At 38.6% G+C, this 27851-nt stretch overlaps 1 protein-coding gene across 1 annotated transcript in view; it reads left to right on the top strand.

Moving 5' to 3' along the window:
- The window catches only part of LOC100218233 (connector enhancer of kinase suppressor of ras 2), a 170122-nt gene that overhangs the window by 61860 nt on the left and 80411 nt on the right, over positions 1-27851 (top strand). The window contains exons 4-6 of the mRNA XM_072929029.1: positions 19831-20033; positions 21330-21417; positions 27246-27287. Of these exons, the coding sequence (XP_072785130.1) occupies positions 19831-20033; positions 21330-21417; positions 27246-27287 (333 nt within the window). The remainder of the gene's footprint in view (positions 1-19830; positions 20034-21329; positions 21418-27245; positions 27288-27851) is intronic.

Raw genomic sequence — 27851 nt, 5'->3', positions numbered from 1 at the left:
TGGTCTTTGATTGCTTTTCCTCTGACTTTCTTGGTCCTGCATTCAAATGCTGCTGACTATCACTCCTGGCATCCATATGGTCCTGTAATTATGTGCCATATGCCCTCGTATTTCACTGACATTTGCCACACTGCACTGAACCAAGTAGACCTGAGTGGTTTAACCATGCCAGCGTTCAGAGGGATGGTACTACACAGCCAGAAGGTAATGCTAATTAGACTGGAAGATTGTTTAAAATGAGCTTTAAGATGAGACTGGAGTGGTAAAATTGACTTTATCCAAACTACAGACACATGTGTCAACTAAAAGTTGGGTTTGGGTTTTTCAGCAAGATGCAAGCATTTGTAAGGACATTATTTGTTCATATTATTAATTATTAGGTTACTAATTTGGTTAACCTCATAACAAAGTATTTGATAGCAAAAAATTCTTTTCCTCTGCTATTTTATTCCTACCAGCTAATAAAATGTGATGTAGTCACTTAATTCTAAAGACAAAATAACTTCTGTTCATGTAGGGCAGGTGAAAGAATATCGAAAATATTAAAACACAAACCAGTAAAATTACATAGGTAAATTACACATGACAATCATAGTATTTTACTCCTTTATCAGGAGTTCTGCTTGTGAATAACTGGGTTATCCTGTGGGAACTCGATAAAGAGAAATTGTTCCCAAGAGGAAAGCTGGCACTTAGAAGTAAGATAGAAAAAAAAGTGAGGTAAAATGCACTTGATCTGGGGAAGAAAACCCCCTATTTTTAAGTCCCTCTTATTACTCATCTTCTTTCCTGTACCTCAAATGACAAAATACCCTCGGTGTGCCTTGAGATCTGCCCCTCCAAATGAAACAACTTTGTCAGAGCAGGGAGATGCTGCTTTAGGGGCAGGTTTGTGCTGCAGAACCCAACAGCCAGGGCCTTTTGGGAGCAGCTGAGCCCAAATTGGGAGATTTTCCCTGGACACCTGGTGTCCCACAGCCCAGGAGCCAGCACAGCCCTGGTGTCACTCTGTGCCACCGAGCAGAGCCCAAGTGCCCGGCCACTCCTCGGGACACAGCAGCCCCTCTGGGAAAAATCTCCTTCAGGGTCCCCAACAGGACCCTGCTGACTCTTTTATTGTGATTTTTTGTTTCTTTTCTAAGCACAGAAAATGTACCTCTGGCTGCTGGTCAATGGTGCAGCTCTCGCTGTGCTGTCTCATGACCTTACATTTCCTTTTGAGGCAGGATGGGGATTTTCCAGCTCCTGGTATCATTTATTTTGCCTCCTGCCTTTCTGCCCTTTCTTTTCCTTTCTCACTCTGACTCTAAAATGTCGTTTTCTTTTTTTTTTTTTCTTTTTTTTCCTACTTCTAAATGTTTCTCTCCCTGCCTGTTCCCTGTGCTTTTCTGCTGCCTGCAGCTCTGCTCCTGGGGGTGTTCTCCTCCTCTGACATTTCTCCTTGGCTCTCTGTACATCATCTTCAATTCTTGCAGGATCACAGAAAAGTATTACCAGACTCAGTATAAAATCTATTTTAAATCTCTACTCATTTATTAGTGTTTGGATTCATGTAATCAAAAAGCATTATTAAGAATCTAGTTTTAATTATTTTAAATAATGGCAATAATTGAATGAGAGGAGAGCTAATGCTGCCTTTATGAGCTGAAATACATTTCTAAAATATCACTATTGTATTCTTATTCTGTGCTAACTCTTGAAAAATTAATAGATTATTGCACTAATGTCTGACTGTTGCCAAGTGACCAGAAAAAATTGTGGCTTGGAATTGCTCACTGATATGGATTTTTAGAACAGCTAGTCCAAAAATCTGAGGAAATATCTTATTTTAAATGTGGTTTTTAAAGGGGATATTGAGTATATCTATTTTGTTTCTGCTACTTAACAGAACTTAACATATAGGAAATAATGAAATCAGAATGTCTTAAGGAACATATCATTTTGCCCCCGATTCCCTGAGTTGCATTATAAGCAAATTTAATACATTTTATGGGCAGGTAAAGCAGAGCCCCAGGCAGTCAGGAATCAGTACTTTAATGCCCTCTCTGTGAGTTGGAACTATGGACAGGGTGCAGGGCACAAGTTCTGTTTGTACATTCGTAAATACAAATGCTTGAATTTTATTTTCAACACATTTAATGGAAAAAAAAAAAAAAAAAAAGAGCGGGGAAGCACCAATTCCAACAATCTGGTTTAAAATGCCACCTGTGGAGGGGAGGCACCACCAGCACTCTGCTCTGTCCCTCCCTCTGTTCATCCTGGTGTGTTCCCAGTCAATGAACATTGTTTTTTTTTTCTGTGCATGGATTTCTGGATTGATTTTTCTGGTTGGCAGTGGGCAGTACCCAAGTTCATGACCCATTTCTCCCAGGCAGCCTCAGCAGGATCTGCAGCCCACCCCTGCAGCGTTGGCTGTGCAAGGCTGGGAGAGGAGAAATCTTTCCTGGAGAAAGCTCCCAGGAAAGCTCAGGGGTGGTCAGGAACTCCCACTGGGCAGGGATTTTCCTGCAGAACAGCTCTGCTGCTCCAGGAAACCTGGGGAAATGTCACTGCCTGAGCTCCAGCCCTTGGCACACACTGAAATGTGCCTTTCCTGAGGCTCTGAGGGCCACTGCTGCTGTGGGATGGGCACTGGGGTTTTGGTGGGGTTACACCAAGAATGGTGCCTTGACTGATGTTCCAGGGATATGCAAGCACTAGAGAGCCCCCCCAGAACCAAATCTGACCTGTAAAGAAGGTTCTAATTCAAGAAGAAACTAAAACTAAAGGAGGACACTCCCGTTTTTCATTCCCATTCCCAAACCACCTATTAGCCAGATTCCAAATGCAAATTATTAAAGGCAGGGAGGGTTTGTTATGTTGTGCATCAGGCATTGACATGATTTTTATATCCACTTCTCTTTTGAAAGCAAGCTGAATTCAGGTAGGAAATTAATATTAGAATCCTGGTTAGAAAAGATTCCACACTGGAAGATGACTTGCCATGAGGATGAAAAAAATGTGAGAAATGTGAAAAGGGAAAAATAAGAGAATTCAATACTCCCATGCAATATGGTGATATAGAAGTGAATGTATTTTACCCCTAAGTTAAATAATTTCAAATGTTAAAATAATCTCCTTTATGAAAGGGTAAAATCAGAGTGCAAAAGTTGAGAGGAACTTTCTCTGTAGGAAAGAAAGTCCAGGCACAATCTGGGGCTTGCTGAGGGGTGAATTCGTGTGCTATGAAATGCAAAGTCACAGGTGAGCTTCACTTTCAGCTTCAGTTCTTTGACCATTTTGGAAAGACATTTTTGAGTTGTGCTTTAATTATGAAGAAAATTGGGAATGATGGCTGTGGGGAAAAAAATCCAATCTGGAACATCAAAGTCCTTTCTTGCTAGGGTGGTCAGAAACTGCTTTGCAATTATTTATTTGAAGTGACCTAAATAATATTTAGGGACTAAAAATTGTGGGCCACTTGGATTTGGACTGTAACTTTATTGAAGTTGAAATATTAATTGGGATATCTATTGGAGGACTTGTTGCAGAGAGGCTGAATCTGCAGAAGTAGCAGGGTCTGGGGAAAAGAACTCTTTGATAGAAAGTAAAGCATACTGGAAGCAAGAAAAAGGAATATTTTTGAGGTCAACACGGATTATTGTTCAAATCTGCAAGTAAATTTAATTTCATTAAGACAGTATTGGAGTCAGTATATTGTTAAAGCCTGCACGAATTAAAATATAAACAGGGAAGAAAGACTGATAATGAAAGGATGAAAAATGAATGGGAAATGAAAAGAATGCTCCGATAGAGATTGTATCTCAAGTAATTAAAAGTACTGTTAATTCACGGGCATTCAACTTGTGAAATAAAGCCTTGTGCTGGGGAGAAATTTCAAGGAGAAATAAAGATCAGAAACGTTGTCTGCAGCTTCTGCAAAGCCACAATCCAGGCAGGGTGGGTTTTCCACCAGAAGGCACAATAAAGTCACCATGGTCAACACGTTTACAACTGCAGGAATTTAATTTATTTTTATATTTAGTTGGTTTTTGTTTGTGTTTGGGGTTTGTTTTTTTGGTTTGGTTTTTTTTTTTTTTTAATAACGTATGGGATACAGCTACCAAACAAATTTTTCCCCATCACTTTTCTAGCATATTTCTTTATTAGGCATCTCCCTAAGAAAATTACAATAGCAGAAGGAATCTGTTGGTCAGGTGGAAAGCAGTTTGCAGTGATTTATTTTGAAGCGCACCATGGTGAAGGCGAAGACTTTCATGGCTGCCTCTGTATCTGTTTATCATATATATGTATCATTTTTATGAATTGAAATTATCAAGTTTTTCCTAAACGAATACCATTTTAATGGCCACACCTACAATGATCTCTCTTGAGATCATTTTAATTTTTCATTATGCTAATATACTTTTTGTTTTGTCAATTTTGCAAATACTTTAGGAATTATTTTTTCTTACTTTACCTGATTTGTAATCAAGTTTCACTTTTAACAAGTCATTCTATGCATCAAATACTTCTTTTCCACCCATATTTCAGTGGTTATTCAAAGGTTATTATTCTAGACTAAAATCTTTATTTTATATACATATTGTTGCTTGAGTAGGTGGAAATAAATCTCATTTCTTTGGACTGGAATGCCATCCCTCCTGGTGAGAGATGGAGATTCCATCCCCTCAGTGGAATGCAGAACCTGGCACATACATTATTTTTGTCTCCACAAACATGTATGCATCCAGAGAGTTTTATTAATTTCAACTGGAAAAGAAGTTCAGCTTTTGGCAGTCCAGTGCTATTTATTATGCTGTGCCAAAACATTGAATTAATACTATTGAATTGAGTGGGTTAATTATTGCACATATTAGAACATGTGTATCATCTTTTGATTAGTCTAATTAGCAGCTTCATTCTTTCTTAGCCTTTTAAATCATGAAACTTGGACAAATAACTGATTTTAAGGATTGTCTGGATTTGGCTTTGTTTTATTTTTTCTTTTATAAGTCTGTTGACAATTTTGGCGTTTTCAGATTTTTCTTAGGATGAGGATGTTGAAGGAAAATAATTAAATTTGTATAAACAATTCAGAGTAGCCTAAAGTCCTGGGATTTTACAGGTGTGTGCTTGACCCTTCTGTCTTACTGGGGTGAGGTAAAAATGTCACGGTTTTGCTAAGATGTGCTGTAGAAGTCTGGATGTAATTACACATTATTTGTGTCGAGTAGCCACCAAAATGAAATCCTTTCTAAAATCACCATGCTAAAGGCAGCTCTGGGAGTTGACCTAAGCAAAGAACAAAGTAGAGGGGAGTTTTTCTTGATGTCTTCTCAGTGTTTTCTTCAAGGACCAGTGGTTCCACAGTAACACACAGCAGGAATATTTTGGGTACTGCAGCAGCACCAGCAGTGCTGGTATAAAAGTGCAGCAAGCAAAATTTTCAGAGGTACCCAAGCACAGGGTTGTTACAAAAGGAATTTAACACAAAATTGACTTTTGGATTTGTGTTTTTGTGTTAAATACATTAGACCTAGGCTTGGACTCTGTAGAGAACTTTATCCTCTCTGAATTTATCATTCCTGCAGAGCAGCCATGGCCACACAACCTCTGATGAAGGCCCCAGCTCCCATGGTTATGGGATGTGTGTTTATCCTGTAGCTAGACACAGATTGGAAATGGTTCTATTCAGGTGTTATAGAGAGAATTTTATCCCTTGCCATAATATGAGGTACACAAAGTGGAAATATGAGAAAGGAACTTGGCTGCATTTTATTCAAATTTCAGCTCCTGCACACAGTCCAAAGGGGAATGCAGGGCAGCTGAAGTCCAGGAGACCACATCTAATTCCTGCCCACAAACAATGATATTGGGTTATCAAGCTTCAGATAAATTACTTCAGGCTATTTCTGTATTCTTCCTACTTACAGTTTTGTTTATGTTAAAAAAAAACCCAAAACAAAACAGGAAAAATACAGATTTGCTGTGTTGGCTGCTGCTAATTTCTTGAATTGATGCACATCATTTGCCTCTGGAGCAAGACAGTGTTACCAGGCAAACAAGAGGAAAGAAACTTTTGGTTTTCCTGTCTTTTGACACAGTTGAGAGGTTTCCCCTTGTCACACAATAATTTTTTTCTTTCACAAAATAGGGAGAAACATGTTCTATTCAAAGTTTTTAACCTGTTCCAAAGCTTGTAATTTTCCTCTGAAAATGCATCTGTTTAAGTAGCAGTGAGAATGAGGATCCTAATCCATGGCAGGCTTGGCTGGTGAACGGGCTCCTACAGGAGCTCCTGCATGCTTCTGAAAATAAATGTACTTATTTCCATTTAGAAATTTATAAAAGGATCCATTTATAATATTCCATTACTGTATTTCACGTTGGTTCTGTGTCTGGTAAGCTCAGTGGTATTCTGATCCTGAGCCTTTCATTCCTTTTCATACTGTGAGTTCCTGTCACTCACTTTCAGAGAACAGCCCCCCAAAATAATTGCAATTAAATGGTATTGCTACTTATTAGGCCATTGCAGGAGCAGAAATTTGTGCAAATGAGTAGTTAGGTAATGAGCTGGGGTTAAAACCCATGTGTGTGCAACACTGTAGGGGCAGGCATTAGGGCTGAAATTCACTTCAACTAGTGCTGGGATAATAATAGTATTATATCATAATTTCTGTATATTCTTCTATCCCTGGTTTAGGGCACATTAATGGAACACTCATTTCTGACATAATTTGGATTTCTCTTAAGGTTTGGAGCTGGAAGTCAGGGATTGTGTTTGTAATTTCAGCCCTTCTGGGGGTCTGGTTTCTCCAATGCTGATGGTAGTGATCCCAGTCACTGCTGGGGATGAAGAAATGGACATTTTCTCTGCACAGGGATAAAAGAAAAACCTTTATAGCAACACCCTGTTCCAGTTCATGATGTTTCTCTTGACACCAGCTGCCCCAGCATGGCATGGTGCAGTGTTCAGGGACTGTTTCTTGCTTCTTTTGCTTTGATTTCTCTGGGTTTCACAGGCATCCTTTCCTGCACAATAATCCAGTCTGCCAATACCTGTGGAGAGCAGAAAGCAGGAATGCCAACTTTAATGTTTTAACCTTAATTTTAACCTAAATTGCTCTGTGTAAGCTCTCCTGTGTCCCCAACCTCAGACTAGCTAAGATTTGGATACTGGATTTGTCTGCAGCAACATGGAGCTCTCCTGTGGTCTCCTAAGGATGCTCACCCAGACTTTTTGGAACAATTAGAGTTGACATATCCAATTAATTTATATGAAATATTGCTTTTCTAGAATCTCAGTGTGAAGTGTATGGAACAGCCTTGCAGTGACACGTGAACAAATTGTGCAGCAGACCATTCACATTTTCTTTTCCATCACTTTCTTTCTACACTAAAGGAATTAGAAAGAAGGATGCTTGTAATATTTTCATCCTGTGTCATCTCTTACCCATGATAAAATGTGTTGCTGGATTTCTACATTTCTTTTAATCAAATACATGCAAATCTTACAAAAAAAAAATCTGAGTAAAGCATAAAAATACAGCTGTTGCAAAGTTTGCTTTGGTTTCATAAAAATGTCTCTAAAACACCAATATTTTGTGGAGGAGTTGAGCTGAGTAATTTTAAATTCTAAATTCCAGGGTGCCCAGTAACTCTTTCATGCTGATCTTTTATTGCAAACACAGAAATAAGACTTCAAGTGGGGCATATGAAAGGAAAATATTGATTTTCTAAAATCATGGCTTGGAGCACCAAGGGCTTTGTGCTTTCTGTCAGAAGCTAGCAGAAGGTTTGGGCCTATTGCATCATAGCATCACTTAATTGTACACTCTTGCATTAAACATTTGAATACATAATTTAAATCCATTAGCCAGCTGAGGTTGATAATCTTGACTTGGCAGGTTTATGAAAGGTCTTTACCAAAGCTGTGTGAATTCCCATATTTATTTGGGTGGGAGAACCACCCCAATGGGAGCAATTCTCAAGGCAGGTGAGGTTTCCTGCGGCTGTGCTGCCCAGTCCATCCCCACAGCACCTCTAAGTTTGGAGAGTTTTGTCTAATCCCAGCCCAACTCCATGGAACTCTGAGTCCACAAGGATTCCTGCCAGTCCTGAGAGGGCCCCAGAGTGACATTCTGGGAGAAAATTCCCCTCATCCTTGGGGAGAGGCACCAGCCCTGGGACAGGGACAGTCAGAGGGCCTGTCCCTGGCCCCAGAGTTGTGCAGGTGTCCTGGGAGCCACGTGGAGAAAGGGATTTGGGAAGGAAGAGGATGCAGACCACGGAAAATTAATCATTTTCAGTGGAATTGCTGCCTTGTGAAGGCTGCCTAGAACAGGGGCTAGATGGAGCTAAAGAATAAAGCAGGGATTTATTCAAAGGCCTCCATGGATCCACCTTGGGCAGCACCAGAGCCCAGCCGGGGCTATGCCCAGGATGAACCAAAATGGCCCCAAAATGCACGAGCGCTCCCGGGGGCTCTCCCTGGGATCAGTTCTGCTCCATTGGCACCTTGGAGTTCATTGTCCCATTCCAGCTTTAGCCCAGGCAGTCCCACCCTGCTTGTTTTCTCTCTCCAGCCCACGGTGTTTGTGCTCCTGGGCTGAGATTTGGATCATTTGTCCTTGGTCCCCAGCTGGAGAAGGAATTGTTTTGTCTCCCTGCTCTGTGAAGAGAGCTCACCATCCCCTCATGTGAAGCTCAGAATTACACACTGAAGAAGCACAGAATCCGAAAAATATAAAAGCTAAAACCTGAGGCATCACCACTGCTCCCCAAAATGTTTGTTGCTCCTTCCAGAGGATGCTAATGCAGCATGGATGAAGATCTGTGCTGAATCCTTGGAATGCTCCAGGCACTGAGGGACAGCCCATTGACTGCATCCAGCTAATGGAGTATTGATTCAGTCCTAGGTAATTATTCTAAATAGGAGGGGAATATTAGATTATAGAGGATAGAGGAGTCTATTTTTAGAACAAAAAGGAAGAATAATACACACTAGTGCAGGAAGAGATAAGCTTCTCCCCATTAAATGGAAAAATTGTTATTGCACTAACAAAATATAAATTTCTTTAAGATAACCTGAGAACTCTGTGATATACAGATATTTCCTTGGTTTATTCAGGTGCTCAAAGTCTAAACCATCAAAGAAATTGTTATTTCTAACCATCTACATGAAATACACTGGTAATTCTTAGTCTTAATGAAAAATAATTGCACAATTTCTTAAATGGTATTTCAGATATTTAGGTATAAACAATATTAAGAACATTTAAAATTAGCTTTTAATTTTTTTTTCTAAGACTTTCTCTTTCTTTCCATTGGAAAGGATTATGTTACCTTTATTCACTGTGTGTTTCATTTGCAAAAGCTTCTTTCCCTTGCAGAAAGAACCAGTTCCCTCTTTTCCTTTTCCAATCAATCTGATTGGAAATCTGTCCCATGCAATGGATGGCAGCAAGCAATATACCATGGAGAATCTCTGTGCCAAGGAAATACAGGGAGTAGCTAAGTGAAAGTTCAAAAAAAGGTCATTTTTCCCTACCAAACAATTGCTTCTCTAATTTGCAAGGAGCGTTTTCTTTCATAAATTCCTGGTAAGATATTTTTCATGCCATTGTGCTACATTATCAGTGTCTATGAGCTGCCTGAATTCCTGAGTAATTATCTGTGATCAGTTATTGTCAGGGATAAATTCATCTGCATGCTAATATCTGAGCATGCACATGCATATTCATGTCACTGTTGTTGACTGAGTTGCTTGAGCAGCCTTCAGCAAATTCACAATCCAAATAGAGAAATGAACTTTTTTTCATACTCTCATTAATGCTCATTCAAACGAATCTTGTTACTAATTTAATTTCTGTATGCTGCTCTGAATTGTTGTGAATATGTGGAACATTTCTCCAGAACTGGCCTGGTTTTTATGTGGAGCTATCACTTCTGCAGGGATCCAAGTTAAATGTCTGACCCAAGTGAAATGGTGAGTGTTGATGCTAGATTTCCAAGACCAGTTTATAATTTATCCCCTGGACTTTTTATAATGCACCATTGATTCAAATTCTAATTTTCAATTATGTACTGAATCTCCTTTTCTCTGTAACCTCATGTTTCTGCCTTATAATTCATTTTAAGAGATACTTTAAAAAAATGAGGTATTGAGGCTTTCTAGGATTGGATGGTTGGTTGTTACACAAAGCTGTTTTGAAATAAATAGCAAACTTTAATTCTTCACAAGGTTTTAGTAATGAATAAGAAAGGTTTGTGGTTATTAAACAGTGCATTACACATGTACAGCTCCCTTAGATATTGCAGAGAAAGGTGAATAAAGAGCACTGAACTGTACAGCAAACGCTTGGGATGCTTTATCCTTGCCAGTGGAGTTCCCTGGATTGGTAACTGGGAATGCAGAGAAGAATTTTGGGGTGATTTAGGTATTTCTGAGACAGAACATATCAACAGTAGCCCAGCGCACACCAGGGAGCACCAACAGCAGGTTGCTAATGACTCAGGCAGGCAGGAATTGCTAACCATCTTTCAAAGTTAGCAGATCATGGTCCAGTACGGTTTTGGAGGAAATATCTCCTGGCATCCTCTGCTCTTGTTTGTTTATCACAGTCTCCCCAGTCAGCAGATTGCTCAGAGCTTGTTTTCCTACACATATGGAAAAGGTCATGCCACCCTGGCTGTCTGGCTTGCATATGTTTTGTAATGGAAGCCATATGCAGATCAGTCCATCCTCAACACTGAAATAAAATATTGGGAACAAAAATCCTTGGGATGTGGAAAGGAGCCACAAAACACCCGGACCCCCTCCATCCTCCTGGGGCTCCCTTTTGTGCCCATCAGAAAGGAAATGCTGCCACAGCTTTATTTCCCCACTGGTGCTTTCCTGGGAGTTGGCATTGGAGATGTTAAATGTGCCCAGATGTCAGCTTGGCACAGGGCAAAGGCTGAGTGGATGCTGCAGTGCACCCACCACTTTGTCAGCAGGGCTCTGAGAAGGTTGTTCTGGTCATGAGAAGGTTTTGTTATTTTGTGCTGCTGGGATATTAAGGTTTTGCTCAAAGAAAAGTATGAGAAAGCATTAAACGTGTTTAGAAACAAAGATTTTTTTTTTTTTTTTAATGCAAATTCTCTTCTGGGGATTTTAGATCTAAACTCCTGGTGAAGTTAGAGCTGAGCAGAAAATGTGAATTAGAAGCAGAGTGGGAGAGCAGTCAGGAGCAGCTCAAAGGGGGATGCTGCTGAGGTGTACAGGAAAAGCAGGAAAAGCCTTCATCCAGAGAAATTAAATCACAGGTTTGGATCATTCTCCTGGTTTTGAATCTGATGGTTCATCACCTCTGCAGAAATAACAGTTGGTGGTTCAGATACGTAAATAATAATTTATTACACTTTACAACTGAAATGAGATATGACCTCTCTTCTCTTAAAATTTTCCTTTCTTAAAGCTTTGGTGAGAATGGGCAAATAGCCAAACAGCTGGGTTGATGTTTAGGTGTTTAGGTTATTTACAAACAGATGAAATTAAGGGACTTGCTGAATGAGTCATCTAAAACTACGAAAAATATAAGGAGGTTTCAGTTGTTAATTAAAATTTCTTCATTGGGGAGGGGGAAAAAAGAAAACAGCCAAAATATATATGGGAAAAAATGTAATTAAGGTATTCCTTGAGCATGGTCAGGTGACTCAGAGCGTCATGAACCCCCATAGATCCCTGTGCAGCCCTCCACACCCAAACCAGGGAGATGTTCCAATTTATTCAAACTCACCCAATTAGGGGAATATTTGTTTATTCCACAGTTGAAATCACCGTGCATCATTAGGATTAAGCAGACCAAGGAGGCTTTGTGCAGTTTGCTCAGAGATCTGTGGAAGAGGTGCCAGGTAAAAGCTCCTTATAAAATGTTTAGGCAGGAGATCAGAGATCCTGTTAATTCCTGCTCATCTCAGTCAGTGCAGGGCAGGAGCTGGAGCACTTGTGCAGCTTTAGGCTGGCCTAGAGTGGGGCAAGCCTTACACAACCTGAGATCTTTGAACAGCAAATCTGCATCTCCAGCTCTGACCTCATCTGCTGCCTTGCTCTCATCAGGAGCCCAATTGTCTGACTCTGAAGTCTTAAACATAAAGTTAATTTATTTCAAAGTCTTATTCAGAAAAATACTGTTTCAATGGCTGGCCTTACAATCTTTTTGAGTCCAATTTTTAAGGAAAGACTATCAAGTTCTAAGTCTTATCTGAAAAAAAATCACTTTTGTTAAAACTAAAAACTTTCCTTAAGAACACCTTAATTATGCTTGATGACATATCTATATATCTACATATACAAATACAGAGATATAGAGATATATAAATTGCAATGCAAACACTAAAGCTTCTTCTGAAAACAACAAAAAAAAATACAGATCTTAATTTTTAAAATAGGTTAAAATATTTAATCTTATTCTTAGATCTACTTAATTTATCTATTTACAAGGTAATAGGAAGGTGTATGGAGTGCTTAGGAGCTCTGTGACACGTTCCAAATTATAGACTCAGGAGACAAAGAGCTGTGACACAATTTGCTCCAGCAAGGTGGGATAATTATAATGGAAGGGGGAACAAGGGGGAGGAAAGCTGCACATAAAAAAGCATCGAGGTGTTTCAAATAATAGACTCTAATTTGTATTATGATGTTGCATATTTGCATAGTATTAGCATAGTTATTAATGAACTCCATACTTTTATTTTGATGAAATGTCACATTCTGTGCACATAAACTGTGCTATGATATTGCAGTTTAACTGCAATGATGGGCAAATGTTGTTAAAGAGAGGCAGAAGGATTTGGTTCATTATATATTTATGGTATGTTATTATGCTAATTTACTGATTTAGAAGGAGAAAAGCTTTTAAAGGAAAAGCTGGACCAAATTTGGGCCATATTTTACTGGAGCTGCATTCCCCAGACATGAATGGAAATTATTTTCCTAATACATTTATAGTTTTCAAAACAACAGCACTAGGATTTTATATATACATATAAAATACATAAATTATTGAATATGTCATTGTACAAACTGTGTGAACTGCATCTAACACATTCTCCTTAACAAAACTTATAGTTTCTTTGATTTACTTTAACTTTCTATCAAATGGTGTCATAACTTGCATCAGGTATAATAATAATAATAATAATAATAATAATAATAATAATAATAATAATAATAATAATAATAATAATAAAACCAACAACCATTCAGGAAATGTTAAGTTTTAGGTTACAGTCTCTAACTTGTGCACTGGTTCACAAGATCCCTAGTGAAATTTTATTTGGCCTTTTTCAAATTTCTATTTAAAGGACTACCAGCCTGTAAATTCTTTTTCAAGAGGAAAACCAGTCACACCTGGTGGGAATGCACTGCCTCACCCACTTGGACTTTATGCTTTTTCAGTATCTTCAGTTTGAAGTTGTATCATAAAACATCACCACAAAATTTTAGTGAAATCTAAGTGTTTGCAGAGATAAGTTTTTCAGAATCAAGTTTCCACTGTTTCAAAGGCTCTTAACCTTTAAAAACATCCCTCCAGAAAGGAGAAAAAAAAAAAAAAAGTGATTTGACAGTTTTCATTCTATGTATGTGTCAGAAGTATTTATGCTAAAATCAGCGTATGATCAATTGTGACTTTTGCTTTTGTAATCCAACGGGCTGTGTTTGCCTGGCTTTATTAGGAGCTGACTGGCTCCATGCTATCCCAAAACTCTGATTCTCATGGCAAAGCTGGCACAGCAGAGCCCTGGCAGAACAGGGAGCTGCAGGATCCCATCTGTCACTCTGAGCTCTCCCAGGGGACAATCCCAGAGCTCCTCTGGGGATTTCTCCAGGTGCTCTCAGAGCTGTGACTGAGCCCCAGGTGGGACAGGGGTGGCTGTGGCACCTCCAGGCCCTGGGGACCAGGAGCAGCCTGGAAGGGACCAGAGCATCCCCACGGAGCTGCTGAGGTGCTGCACACCCACAATAAATCAATTTATGGGTGATGCTAGGATGGCTGAACTGGGGAAGAAGTCCCTGGGGATGGAGCTTTTAAATTCCCATTCATTTAGAGCATTCTTAAAGTTTTTGCATGAAATGTAAAAATAGGACTGCAGCTCAATATTTAGGCTGTGGTGTTTTAAATGCCTTGAATGTGGCAAATTCCTTGTGAGCTGCTTGAATTTCAGTCACTGTTGTTTTCTTTCACCTCCCCAGTCAGATCTCCTGCTCTGCCCTTTTATTTCTCTTTTATATTCAGTGAAAATTGTAACAGTCTCAAAGTATCACCTACAGAAAGAGCTGTGTCTGCGCCCATGTGTTTGTATATTTATACATATGTGTATATATTTTTATATATTACACTGACTACTCACACAAATTGACAACATGAAGAAAAATTATTATAATTAGAAAGAAATCTGTTTTTAAGGTAAGTTAAAGTCATTACTTATGCAATATAAACTGTTTAGCTAAAATTACATCCTGTGCCTATTAAATTTCAATGTGCATACATTATTTATATCTCTGTATGTCACATTACAGCAAAACAATTTCATTATAGTTCTACCTGTAAGAAAAAATGCTGGGGGTGGTTTTCCACACAAGAAATAAACTCTTCATATACTGTAGTATCTTGCGCTTGGCTTTTGATCTTTGGGTGCTGGTGTTTACAAAAAATTGATCACCACTTGGATATTTTTTCCCCATTATATTCATTATTTTTTATCTTGATGTTGGCTACAATAATTTGGTCTATTTTATCTTAGTAGCTAAAATTCTCCCAGGTTGTTTTATTAGCATAAAATCCTCCCTGTGATGTTATTGCTTACCTGCAGAAGGTATGAGAACACCTGAATCCACAGCTGAATATTTTTTTCATTCCAATTCTTTGGATATGTAAAAAGCTCAGATCCTATATTTTCAGATGGATACAGAATTTGCTCAATTATTTTAAAATGGAACTTCAAACCAGAATGCACAAAACAGGCAGAGATTTCAGAGATTTTAGCTGGAATTGTGACACAGGCACAGGACAGGAAGGTTCATTGGTGAATGTGTGTTTAGCCATTTCTGCATTTTGGGTTTAGGACATTCAAAAGAGGAAATATCTTTTTGGAGGCAATTTTCAGTTTCCAAAATTCCAATTTTGACTATAGGGAGTATTCAACAACTTCTCTCTTTCATTATATCTTCTTTGCATTAGGAAAAACAAGAGTCTTCTTCAGATTGCTCAGAAAAAAAAAAAAAAAAAAAAAAAGGCATTTTCTCTTGTCACCTGAATTCTACCGTTTCTGACAACAGCCACCTGTTTTCTGCACTTCAGAAAACCTCTTCAAGTGTGAAAGCCCTGGGGGAAATCTGTTCCCTCTCCACCTCCAATAACCCAGCACCAGCACAGCAGCTCAGCCCAACAGGAGAGGGGGACTAGGACAGAGAGCCTGGAAATGGGAGAATTCCAGGGGAAATAGGGGGTTCAAGGGGAATTAGCTGAATTTGAGGGGCAATAGGTGCATTCGAATAGAAATTGCTGAATTCGAGGGGAAATGGCTGAATTGGAGGAGAAATAGCTGAATTTGAGGGGAAATGGCTGAATTTGATCGGGAAATTGTTGAATTTGAGTGGAAATAGCTGAATTTGAGGGGAAATAGCTGAATTCTAGGGGAAATAGCTGAATTTGATTGGAAATAAATAGCTGAATTTGAGGGGAAATAGGTGAATTTAAGGGGAAATAGGTGAATTTAAGAGCTGTGCTCTGCAGGCAGCCAGCAGTGTTATCCCTCCCCCAAAGCAGCTGCACGTCTCCCTAAGGAGTGTCACTGCAAGCACAGCTTCATCCTGGAGTTTTGCTGATGATATTCTTCCATAATGAGCTTGTCTGCCTCTGATCTCACACTTGTGTTTAATTTCTGCCTCCTGAAATCCTTCTGTGCAGCTCCTGTCACGGAATGGGGCGTCAGGAGCTGCTGAGCTCCAGCCTAAAACATGGGATCAGTTGCTGAACAAATCAGATAATCTGTGTAGCTCTTTTGAGGGTGTGCAGGTAATAATGCTGTCAGTGGAGGTACAGAAGTTCTTACTGTTTGATCTGTGCTCCTATATGAAATAACAAATATTTAACAGATTTTTCCAGTCATCTCTTCCTGTGTTCAAGGTGTGCTGTTACTTTGGCACTTTCTGCAGTCTTCCTGTCCAGGTCCCTTTTTCTGAAGTGGAGCATTAGGGACTTTAGGCAACTTTCTATTCTCATTAAGCAGCTTCCTGGTCCAGATTTCAGGATAATTTGACAAATTATGTGGCTGTGTGGTTCTAGTCAGGCAACATCTGGGGTTGTTTTGGTAGTAAGGATTTATTCTCTAAATCTGTATATCCATTTCCACTGATTGAGTCATTGATGATAGAACAACTTGAAGCATCATGAAACAAAACCAAGGAATGAACAACCTTTTCTTGTTTATTTTTCCCTGCTCTTGGGATGAAAAATAATCCTGCCTATGCTAATGGCACCCTCTTGTCCCTTTTAGAGGTCTTCTCTTTTATTTTTCTGTCTTTCTTTTTAAACCAGAAATTATATCTGGGATTTACAGTTCAAGAAAGAAATCAGCTGAATCTCCTGCCAGGATTCAGAATTTTCCAGGCTCGGGAGCATCATTTCCATGGTGTGGCTCCCAAGAGCAGCACATATTTAACACAGGGGAGCAGAAAGTGTGGCTGGGAGAGCTGGAGCCTGGCCTGGCAGCTGTGATCATGATTTAGTCGGGCAGCTCTGGGACTCTCTCAGTTACACCATGGAGATGAGGTGCCTGAAGGAATTAGAGGAGATCTGGATTTTGGCAGTGCCATCCACAAGGCTCCTCACCTGCTTAATCATTGCCATAAGCTACTATGGTTGTTAAAAATGAAGGGACGGGATTTATGTTAAGAGTGATTTATTGTTTAGATAAATATTAGTTTTAGAGGTTGTGAGATTTTAGAGGAGCAAGTAGTTGTTACAGTTTAAGTTACAAGTTTTTTTGTCATAAGGTAATATATAATTTTTTAACTTAATTGAGAGTTGTTATAGGATTTATTTTGTTTTCTAAACTCATTACTTTTGTTTATTTTTGATGTATTGTGGATACTGTTGTCTAATAGACTTTTGTTTTACATGTATGCATGTTTCTATTATAACTTTTAAACTTTTCGTTTACTCTATACAATTACACTTACATTATAAACTCTTTACTATTTTATTGGTACAGTTTTTCACTTACTTAAGATATATTCTCTCTTATAACTATAGAAATATAAGTTTATGATTTTTTTGTTTATTGTCTGTGTGTTGTATTTTTTACATTAATCTAAGTTTAAGGTTGCAGATTAACTTTTTCAATTTTTGTGGAGGTTTCTGGTCTTTTGATTCTCACAAACTACAATTCTTTGTTTTCAAGCATGGCCACTGAATTAGAATTGATGCAGTTTAAATCTGGGGGGGTACCCATTTCCTGGCCCTTTTCTCCTCTGAACAATCTCCTCCCTTCCCCATCACTTTGGCTGCTGACTCTGGAAGCCCAAAAGAAGCCACAGCTTCCTTCAGTCGTCTCCACATATCCTGCCACAGTGGGGTTTGGTGGCATCAGAGCATCGGGATGTGGGGATATTTTCAAGGTTTATTTGCAAGCACATTTTCCCATCTGATGGTTTGATTTAAAAATGAAAATCTTGGATTTAGACATGCTTAAATCTAGAACAACCCAATGTCCCTGTCTTCTACAAAGGCATTGATTTGCTGTCACTTTCATAATAGTTTCATCTTTTCCCTTCATTGTGCCCCACTCAGTCTCGGATAAACCACTAACTTGCATCAGCACTTCTACTGTGCTGAAAAATTTCCTTTCATCTTGACTGACATTATGGATACATTTTATCTGTGTTTTGCTGTATTTTAAATTTTATATTGACACTAATTGAGGCTGTTATTGGCATGTAAGCAATAACTCCAAGATAAAGCAAAGCACTTGCTCTTTGTGAAGTGGATTTCCTCACACACATTTCCTGCTCAGTCCTCTCTGTTTTCCAGTGACTGCAGAAGATCTCTCCAGCTGATTACACTTGCTGGGATCTAAAATACCCTCTGGTATTTAGAGATTCAGTGATCAAACTGTGTGCTTTGTGCTTAACTCCTCTCAAAAGCAAGGTGACAGGTTTCCAGAGGTTTTATGCTATAACAAATTAATGGGGGAGTTTTTTTCCTGCTTGTTTCCATGGGAATAAGCAACCAGGAGGATCGAGTTCATCACCCTTGTAATGTGTTGCTGAGTGTGCAGAATGAAACCTGGTCTGAGAGAAATCCAGGCCCTGCCCAGCTGGTTGAGAGCTGGAAAAGGCATCCCAGTGCATCCACTTAGTCATCATCTTGGCATGAGTGGAAGTCAAGAGGAAAATAGAGCAGGGGAGGGAATTCCTTCAGTGCTGCAATGACAGAAAGCTGTGGTATTAGATGACACACTACTATCACATACAGCTTGCTCTTTAAACTTTTCCAAATGAGAAATATTTTCTTTGGTTATGTTGTTGCTAATTCTGCTGTGTTTGCTCTTGGGGGGGAAAAAAAATAGTTAAGAGAGTTTTTTATCATCTGTAGCAATTTAGTCTTGAACTGGATAATCCAGCCCCTACCACAAAGTTTTAGCTGTGATACAGCATAACAATGAAATTAATTCTCTCCCTGGTATTTAAATCTAATTCTCTGCAGTCAGCTAAGGTAGCAAAGTGTTTCATTTCTCCTAGATTTCCCTCCAAGCTGGAGATGAGGCCTTGAATTATTTCTCAGAGTGAACTTTGACAGGGAGAATGGCTGGCAGGGAAGGCACTGTCCGCAGTGCCAGCTGTCAGAGGTCCAAACCACTTCACCAAGCCTTTGTTTGTGCTTTGTTGGCTTTCCATACAACCCCAGTTTATAATCGTGTTATTTGTCAGCCTATTTCCCTTTTCTGGAGTTGAAAATTATTATTTCTAGTAGAAATATCTATGTTGGCATCTGTTAAGAAGTGTATTATTTTCAATTCTTTATTCTCTGCTTTGAGGAAGAAGTTTAGTCAAGAATATTAATGTGTGATATTCATGATCATCCTCTGTAATATAAGCATAATTGAAATTAACAGTGGGCAGTCAATTCAGGCTCTGAGAGTTGATTTTGTTTAAATGTTCATTAAATTCTTTCATGTCCTACATCCTGTGCGGGCTGCAAGAAATCTGGGTTCCATTCAGCATGTTTGAGACTTTCTGTGTGAATTTGAATTATTTAATGGATTTGAGCTATCTTGGCAGTGTTTACATTTCATACCAAAAACTACATGTGCTATGTTTACAATAATGTGCCAATATTATAATTTATGTTGGACAGTGTGTCTCTACCTTAAACCAATAGAAAAGTGCCACCATCACACCAAGACATGGAGGACAAGAAGAAGGAGAAGAAGGCTGGGACATGCCCAAATCCCTCTATTTTGTCCCCTTGAACCCCATTCTAAGAACCCCAAAATTCTACTTTTTCACCCTGTGTTAGTTCAACTACCACACTACTCAAACCCTTGTGGTTTGTAATTCCTCATGCAAAGTTGGCAGCTTTTTCCATGGGCTAAATTTGAAGCCACAGGTGATTTTGACTTCTTGCCAAGGTCTCTGAGCCTCCTGCCAGGGTCTGGAGACAGCCAGGGCAGCCAGAGGGATGTGCTGGACTCCCACATGCAAGGGACACCCTCTCAGCCAAGGCAATCCAGGATGTTTCTCCTCACAGTTTGGTTCATGCAGCTGACCACACAATATATCCACCTTCTTCTTTCCCCCAGAATTACGGTTTGGAGACTGAAAACCTGAGAACTCTGTCTCACAAGCTGAATGCCTCAGCCAAAAACCTTCAGAACTTTATAACGGGTAGGAGGAGGAGTGGCCATTACGATGGCAGGGCCTCCAGACGACTGCCAAATGATTTCCTTACCTCTGTCGTTGACCTGATTGGTGCTGCCAAGAACTTACTCGCCTGGCTGGACAGGTAATTAACTGTTCCTCAATCCCTTGTGCATGAGGATAATTCTTTGGGGAGTTTTGTATTTGTTCTTTCTTTGCCTCTGTGATTCTTTTATTCTAATATTAAAATGGGAGGTCTGGAATTCTAGCTCTAAATTTTTAGAAATTTGTGAAATATTGGAAGCAAATTTAGTACCCTTCTTTGTCAGGAGACAAAATTTGTTACAAAAATTTGTTAAAATTTGCTCTAGATACCTTTTGAGATTCTTTCAGTTGGATTTTTGTGTGAAATGAATGTTTCTGTGCTATTCTCACTGCCACAACTGGTAACATCCTCAGAAATTTCAGAATGAAGGGCAAGGAAGGAAAGCTTGTGGAGTTTGAGCTGTCTTTCAGCCATCAAAATGACACAGAAAATCTGGAATTGAACAAATCAATTAAGAACATTCAAAATAAAAGATAGTACTTCCTTAGTCTGAAAATTAAATGTTCCTATTTATCGGGAGTAGACAGGATGTGTTAGGTACATGGTTAATGCTCAACAACCAGCGCTGGTGCTTTACATTAATGAACTGAGAATTTGATTTAAAGTATCTTTGTGACAGTGGCAAGACAGAAACCAAGACACAAACCAGCTTTTTTCCTTGTTTGGAAAAAAACAAACATTGGCATGTTTTATTTTGTAGTTATAGCAGTGAATAGCTTTATCTGGAATTGGAATGCTCTGGAACATATAAATGGCACCTTAGAAATCACAGTGAGAGTGAATCACCCTCCTTTAGAGGATTTGTATAATCCTGGTGACATCTTCCTAACCTAATGCTAGCAGTCATATTCTCTCAGGCTATGACCTTGTCATCTCTTATAAATTCAAACGGGGTAGATTCAGCCAGAATTTGGAAAGCCTGAAGAGAATCTGAGTGTGCAGGAAGCTGTGACTAAGTAAGCATTACTGTGCTCTCTGAATTAAGGTGCTGATTGCTGCTGAGGAGTGATGTCATACCAGAAATGCCATCTTTTTCACAAGCAGTACAAAGAAAATCTGGACTGCTTATGGTTATGTGAAAGCTCCTATTTCTACTCTCCATAAGAATGAGAACTTCTGATGTGCTGGCCAAAATCCAGTTTACATCCTGCCTGCATTATTTTTGTTTCAAAAGCGTATATTACAAAATTTGTGCAACTTGCTGCTGGAGATGAGAATGATTTGGCATTTCTGTGCTGTAGAACTCACCTCTAATTTGCATATATCTGCATATAGTGTAAATTCTGCATAAACCTGTCCCTAATTCTGCATAAACCTGTCCTTCCCCTGTCCCAGGTCTCCGTTTGTCAGCGTGACAGAATATTCACTGCTGAAAAACAACATTGTTCAACTGTGCCTGGAACTAACAACCATTGTGCAACAGGTAGGAGTGGCTCTCTGCTCTGAGTCCTTGCACATCACTGCTTACAAACTGCAATAGTAAAAATAACTACAGCCCAAACATCAGCAGAAAAGTTGTTACAGCATTACATCCCTGTTCTTTACATACTCTTATTTTTTGGGAGGGACAAGAAGATTTTTGGACTTTGGGGATCCTCCTGGATAGATTGAAGGATGGTGTGAAGTTAAAAATAATCCATTTTGCTCTTGAGTGGACAATTTCATGTCAGGTGATTTGCCACCATGCAAGTGTTAAACAGAAGAATAAAGCAACAGTGGAAAACAACTTAACTACTGCTAACAGGTCGCTCCAGATTAAAATATTTGTGATCCAAAATGTTTTGGGGACAAGTTCCTAAAACACATACAAATACATCCAGAACCTGCACTGTAGCTTGTTCACTGAAAGGAGAGCCAGTAGCATGGACGTTTTTAGGCATGAACACAAAAATATTCATAACATTAAACCAACTAAGTACAGAACAGATAATGGTGACAGTGTTATTATCACTGACACTCATCAGTCAATTGTAATATACAGCCCCACAAGTACATAAAAATAATTTATCTGGTCTTTATTCTATATAATTAGAATAGAATAGAATAAATAGAATAGAATAGAATAGAATAGAATAGAATAGAATAGAATAGAATAGAATAGAATAGAATAGAATAGAATAGAATAGAATAGAATAGAATAGAATAGAATAGAATAGAATAGAATAGAATAGAATAGAATAGAATAATAACAGTCTCTGGCAGTGTCTGCCCCTGAAGTGAGACAAGAGGTGACACACAGGTACTGAAACACTGAGGGTAAATTAGTTTTACAAATATTTACAATGAACTGCTCCCCTTGTGAGCAGATAAAATATTTATGAGACAAAAGAGTGTTTCTGCAATATGTGGAGAGGTCAAAGAATGGGCAGGGCTGTTTTGGAATGAAGAAAAGGAAAAAGATGAGAGGGTTGAAGGAGGGAAATCAAGAAGAAAGCTTAGCTTAAGCTCCAGTTTAGTAGGGACTTTAGGCTGGGCCTGTCTCTCCTGCCTGCCCCTGTGCTCTGCTGCCACAGATTTCCACGCACCCTCCCAGCAGACCAACCACAGAACTCAATTTCAAATGCTTTTTGAGGCAGTGATGGAGTAGTAGTAGTAGTAGTTCTGAAAACTTTTTTTTTCCCTCCACTTCAATTTTATTTCAGTTCTTGGAGCTAAAGAACTAAGTCTGATAAATATGTCATTGTATTTTACACTATTATCCTTAATTTATAATAGTCAGCTTTATTCCTACTGGAAATCCTGTCCTTTATGCATTTTTGCAGCAGAAAACAAAGATCCTTTTTCTCTTTTCTTAGTTTAGAAATTCCTATGTCGGCATTTAATTATTTATGTATCTTTATTAAGCTTTCTCTTACAAGGTGCTTATAGCACCAGGCTATTTTTGATTTACATACTAAGCAAAATGAACTTCTCTACAGTATAAAAAGTCCAGATTCTGATTCTGTCCTTCAGCTGATATTGCACTTTGTTTGTGTGAGTTTGATTTTTCCCTGTGCTCCGGGTGAAAATAGAGTAATTTTGAATTGCTGCCTCCACTTCTGTTCATGTCCCAGCTTTTGGCAGATGAAATTTTGTTCTCCTCTGCCAGCAATAGTTTGGTTCTTTATTTTTCCAGTCCTTCAGCTCTAGTCCCACAGCTGTCCTCCTTTTGACAACTTAAAAACAATCTTTTAGCATAAACTCCAAGTCATTCCAAGATGAAAAATGCTTAGTTAGTGAATGGGTTATGCTTTAAAAATGCTTCTGGTTACAAATCAAGTTTTGTCTTTTCTTTATCTTGTTGTCAGATCTGGCTTGTTTGATGGTTGTCTATTAAGTTCTTATTATGTTATATTAAACTTAGCACCAGAAAGAGCAGATAAAACCAAATCAGTCATAGAGAGACATCTTTGCTGTCACTAAATCTGAGAAAAATTGACTTTAATGTGTGAAAGCAAAAATGTCTCACCTAAACCAGAACTGCAGGCTCAGCTGTAGGCTGGAATATGAATTGAAAGGCATAACTAATAGAAACCTGGGTCTCAGACCCTTTCAGATGCTCCTTGTTGTATGAATTATATACATTTTAAATACCTCGTTCAGCCAGTGTGAAAGCAACAGTCAAGGGTACAGATCTGGCACATTAAGTGAGGAAAGTCTTTGACTTTTTGTGCAAATTGAACATGGTTTGTGTGCACAACCTGCAGCTGCCACTCCAGGTGAATTTTCTAACAGGGACATTACTCTGGAACCTTAGTTTGATATTGAAAGTGCTTATGAATCTGCATGCTTGGATGTCCTGTGTGCTCTGAGTGACACAACCTTAGATCAAATTTATTTTTATTTTATTTTTATTATTTACATACCATGCAAATGCTATGAGGAATAGTCACTTATATAACTTAAACAGCATCTGCTTATGCTTGTTAAAAGAAAACCTCATTCTCTAATTTTAGAGGATTTACAGCAGTCCTTTTCAGTTTGGAAATGTGCTTTATTCTGCTCAGTTTTCTTAACCCTTTTGATCACTTTCACTAAGCTAATGTAAAAAAATGCTGTCATACACAGAGCTGCAGAAACATCCTGATTTTGAGGTGCAATGTCCCATCAAAATGTGTTCATAATAATATGCAAAAAGCACATTAGAGCAGGGTAGTGAGATGTTTGAGCTCTCTGCTGCTTCAGCCTGAGGTACAGCTCAGGTTCAAGGTGCACTCACTCTCTGCCTGCTCTGAAATGGATCCACCAGGATCACTGAACCAAATTTGGGGTTGGTCATGATTTAGCACCAAGGCTGCCCTGAGGGAAAGACAGCTAGAGGAACTGGGGAAGAACAGCTCTGGATTTTTGTTTATAAAATGCAGCCATTGGTTAATTTTTCATTGAGCAGAAAGAGTTCCCCAGTCCCAGAGGCAGCTGTGATTCGATTTTTTTCCTCATTATGTCCAAGATGTTTAAATCTGAGGTAGATGCTTTTGACACACCTGAAGAACAAACTTTCTCTCAACAAAAAGAGTCTGTGTCTTACCAAAGGATGTCAGCACAACTCAGCCTTTTCCCAACAAAAACCAAACAGAATTTTGCTTGTTCTACCCTTCATTACTGTCTAATTAACCTCACTGAGATAAATTCAGGCACCTTATAATGGATTTTACCCTATTTTTAGCCAAAGACGGTGTTTAGGATGAAGCATGGCTTTTCTGGTTTTTTTTCAAGCCATCTAGTTTGCACTGAAACTGATAGGAATTGTTGTTTCTTAGTAACTTCTGTGCCTGGTGTAAATTTTAAATTAGCCTCCCCTGAGAAGGTGGTTGGACCAGATAACCTCCAGAGGCCCCCTCCAGCTGAATTATGCTGTGATTCAGCAGCTGCCATGCAAAACCTGGGGGTTATTTTCAGTTTGAACTTTGCAGACTTCAGCTTTCAGCCCCTCCACCTTATTTTGCTTGCATTTGCTAAAGAACATTTCATCAAACATCTGTTCACTCTTTTCTAAAAATACACTCTGATCAAGTCTCTACCTTTGAACCAAGTAAAATGAGTCAGTTCTGTGCACTTGCCATTGTATATTTGCCTAATTCCATAGTGATCTCTTTCTTTTGAATGTCTGAATTTTAGAAGTATTTAATTTTATGTGTGCCAGCAATGTATTTTGAAATATGACTTTGTCATATCCACCACTCAAAAGCTGCTGTAGAACTTTCCTGTGGTGGGAAACACTCCTCTATAGGATTTAATTTCTTTTCAATAGTTGACTTAACTCACACTGTTTTATAGAACTAAGTTAATGAACTCAATATTCAATTTTGTTTTTATGTTTTATGTTAACTGTCCTCAAGAACTTGCCATAAAACACTCTATGGCATCTGCAAAATTTTGTGGTACTTGCATTCTTTCCTTCTTTCAAAATTAGAAATTGAAATTTTGACTAGAGTGTGGGTGAGCACCAGTCCCATTTGACCTTTTCTCTTTATGAATATGCAGAGGAGCAGTTTCACTTTATCAGAGACAAAGGTGGGCTGCACTTACAATTTCGGATATTCAGGACATTGCAGTCCTCACCTGGCTTGCAACACTGCTCCTGTGACTGGTTTTGTAATTCCTGGGTTTTATCCTCTTACAGAGGGGAAATAGAACACAGCTACTTATTTAAAGGTTATTTTAAACTTTAGAACAAATATTTTTATCATGTCATCTTGCTACTGGAGAACATTGAAAAAATGTGACTATATTATTTATTTTCTAAGAAAAATAGATCAAAATCCTAAAAATTGTAGTCCTGGAAGATTATTTTTTTAATGAGATCCCTAGTGCATTGCTATGTATCAGAGAGAAAGAAATCAGAAGGATATTGTGACCTACATATCTTAATATTTTAGTGTAACACTGCAAGTGCTTTTAACCTCTCAGTTAAACTAGTCTGATGTATTTTAAAAAGAAGTCAATATGCATCTATTTTGGAAGGAATCCCAAAGCCATTAACATTTTTCATGCTAATGTAATCTTGAATGTGCATCATAAGTACAGCTAACATTAATTCTGCTCTACAAAACAGTAAAATTTCAGTTTTACTATACATAAGTCTTCTATTCTTTGACCTGAAGTAATTAAGTTTGTTCAGAGGGAGGTTCATATTGTATTTCTAGCACAGAAATTAAAGGAATCATTTAGACAAGAACATTAGCTCTGGAGTCAAGCTGGAAGCCCTGCTGTGATCATTTTGTTCTCTTGGTACGTGGAGGGTTAAAAGGAGATGGTGGATGAGCTGTTTGAAGTGTGCAAAACTTGTAGGGAAAACTGCCTTGGGCATTGCCAGCCAAACTGACTAATTGAATTTTTTTTTTTTTTTTTTTTTTTTTTTTTTTTTGTGCTCTAGAAAATAACAGTTTGAATACAGAGGAAACATCAAAGGGATACTTGACCATGAAATGCTAATATAAATTCTTCTGTGTTGCTTGATGCTCTCAATCTTCTGATTTTGACTTTCTTATTCTGTAGCAATATTCTTTACACTGTAGTCACTTAGAAATTAATTTCTCCACAGGAGCAGCAATCCTCCAAAATAAATATTGACCCTGAGAGCTGAGGGAGGGGCAGTTCCTTGGGCTGAGGTTTTGGAGCAGCTGCCTCAGACGGGCTCAGGGAAAAAATCCTTGAAGGGACACCCAAGGGACAAGGCTTGGAGAATGATTTAACAATTTCCCAACATGATAAGGGGAGAGGGAGCCTGGCCAGGGCTGTGCTCAGAGGGAACCAAGGCTTGGGGAGACCCTGTTCTAACCTCACTCTGCTTGGAAGAGATATTTTCCTGTGTTTTCCTTTTTATTTTATATTTTAGCAGAATATAAGCTGAGATTTGTAGTGGCAGGAGGAGGTGGGGCAGAGCTGCAGGGGTTGGGTCAAACCCCTTTGCCACGGCTGTGTCTCAATTTCCAGAGGGTCACACTGAGGGAAATTTCAAACATTTATAAGTAATAGAAGCAGTTTAACAATTTGTATGGTTTGTTTCATGAAAGAAAAACAATATTTTAACCCCTGTAATAGCACTAAAGCAAAAAGCAAGGTAAGGGTGACGCTGGAATTATGGAGTGTAAGATTGATTATTCTTAAAATGATTGCTAAAATAGGAAAATGACTACTCCAGAAGTAACAAGTCTTAAGGTTCATCAGGAATAAGTTATGGATTGTTAACAGCATAAAACTTTCTTTCATTTCCTAATAGGAAATTTAATGTGACATTCATTTAATTGGTTTTGTTCTGCTTTACCACAGGATTGTACGGTGTATGAAACAGAAAATAAAATTCTCCATGTGGTAAGTAATTCTGCTTTGGGATTCTCTATTTTTACCCCACACATGGAAATTAATTCTTCAAAAAATAAGGCTGCTATAGGAAAATAAAGTTCCTCACTCTTTGGCATAATTTCTGATGAATTATATCAGTTGCTAAAACTTAAAGTTCCCCGCAGTAATGCTCTCTGTTATAGCTACAGTTAATTACAAATACAGAATTATTGGTTTAGGTTTAGAAGCTGCATAATATTCTGTATAGTTAATATTCCTACCAGAATGGCTGGTCAGATCCATGGACCTGGTGCATCACTGGCTGTCAGACTGAGCATTTTGTGCCTTCAGAGCTCAAAAAAATCTGATGACAGAGGGGAGTAGAAGAATCTTATTCAAGATTATTGATTAGATATCGGCCTTTAAGTTGAAATACTTTATGTTTTCCTGGTACCAGCACAGAAGCCTGTACTGACACTGAGATAAAGCCTGTGGTGAAAGGGAACTCTCAAAGGATTTACAAGTTCAGATAAGCTTTTGACAAGCTCTGCCCAAATGCCTGACTCTTTTTTTCTTCTTTTTTTTTAAAGCCTT

This window comes from Taeniopygia guttata, chromosome 4A (genome assembly GCF_048771995.1).
Source record: "Taeniopygia guttata chromosome 4A, bTaeGut7.mat, whole genome shotgun sequence".
In the NCBI taxonomy this organism is placed as follows: domain Eukaryota; kingdom Metazoa; phylum Chordata; class Aves; order Passeriformes; family Estrildidae; genus Taeniopygia; species Taeniopygia guttata.
The sequence above is the reverse complement of the archived record's forward strand: the minus strand, read 5'-3'. Positions and strand labels throughout refer to the sequence as shown.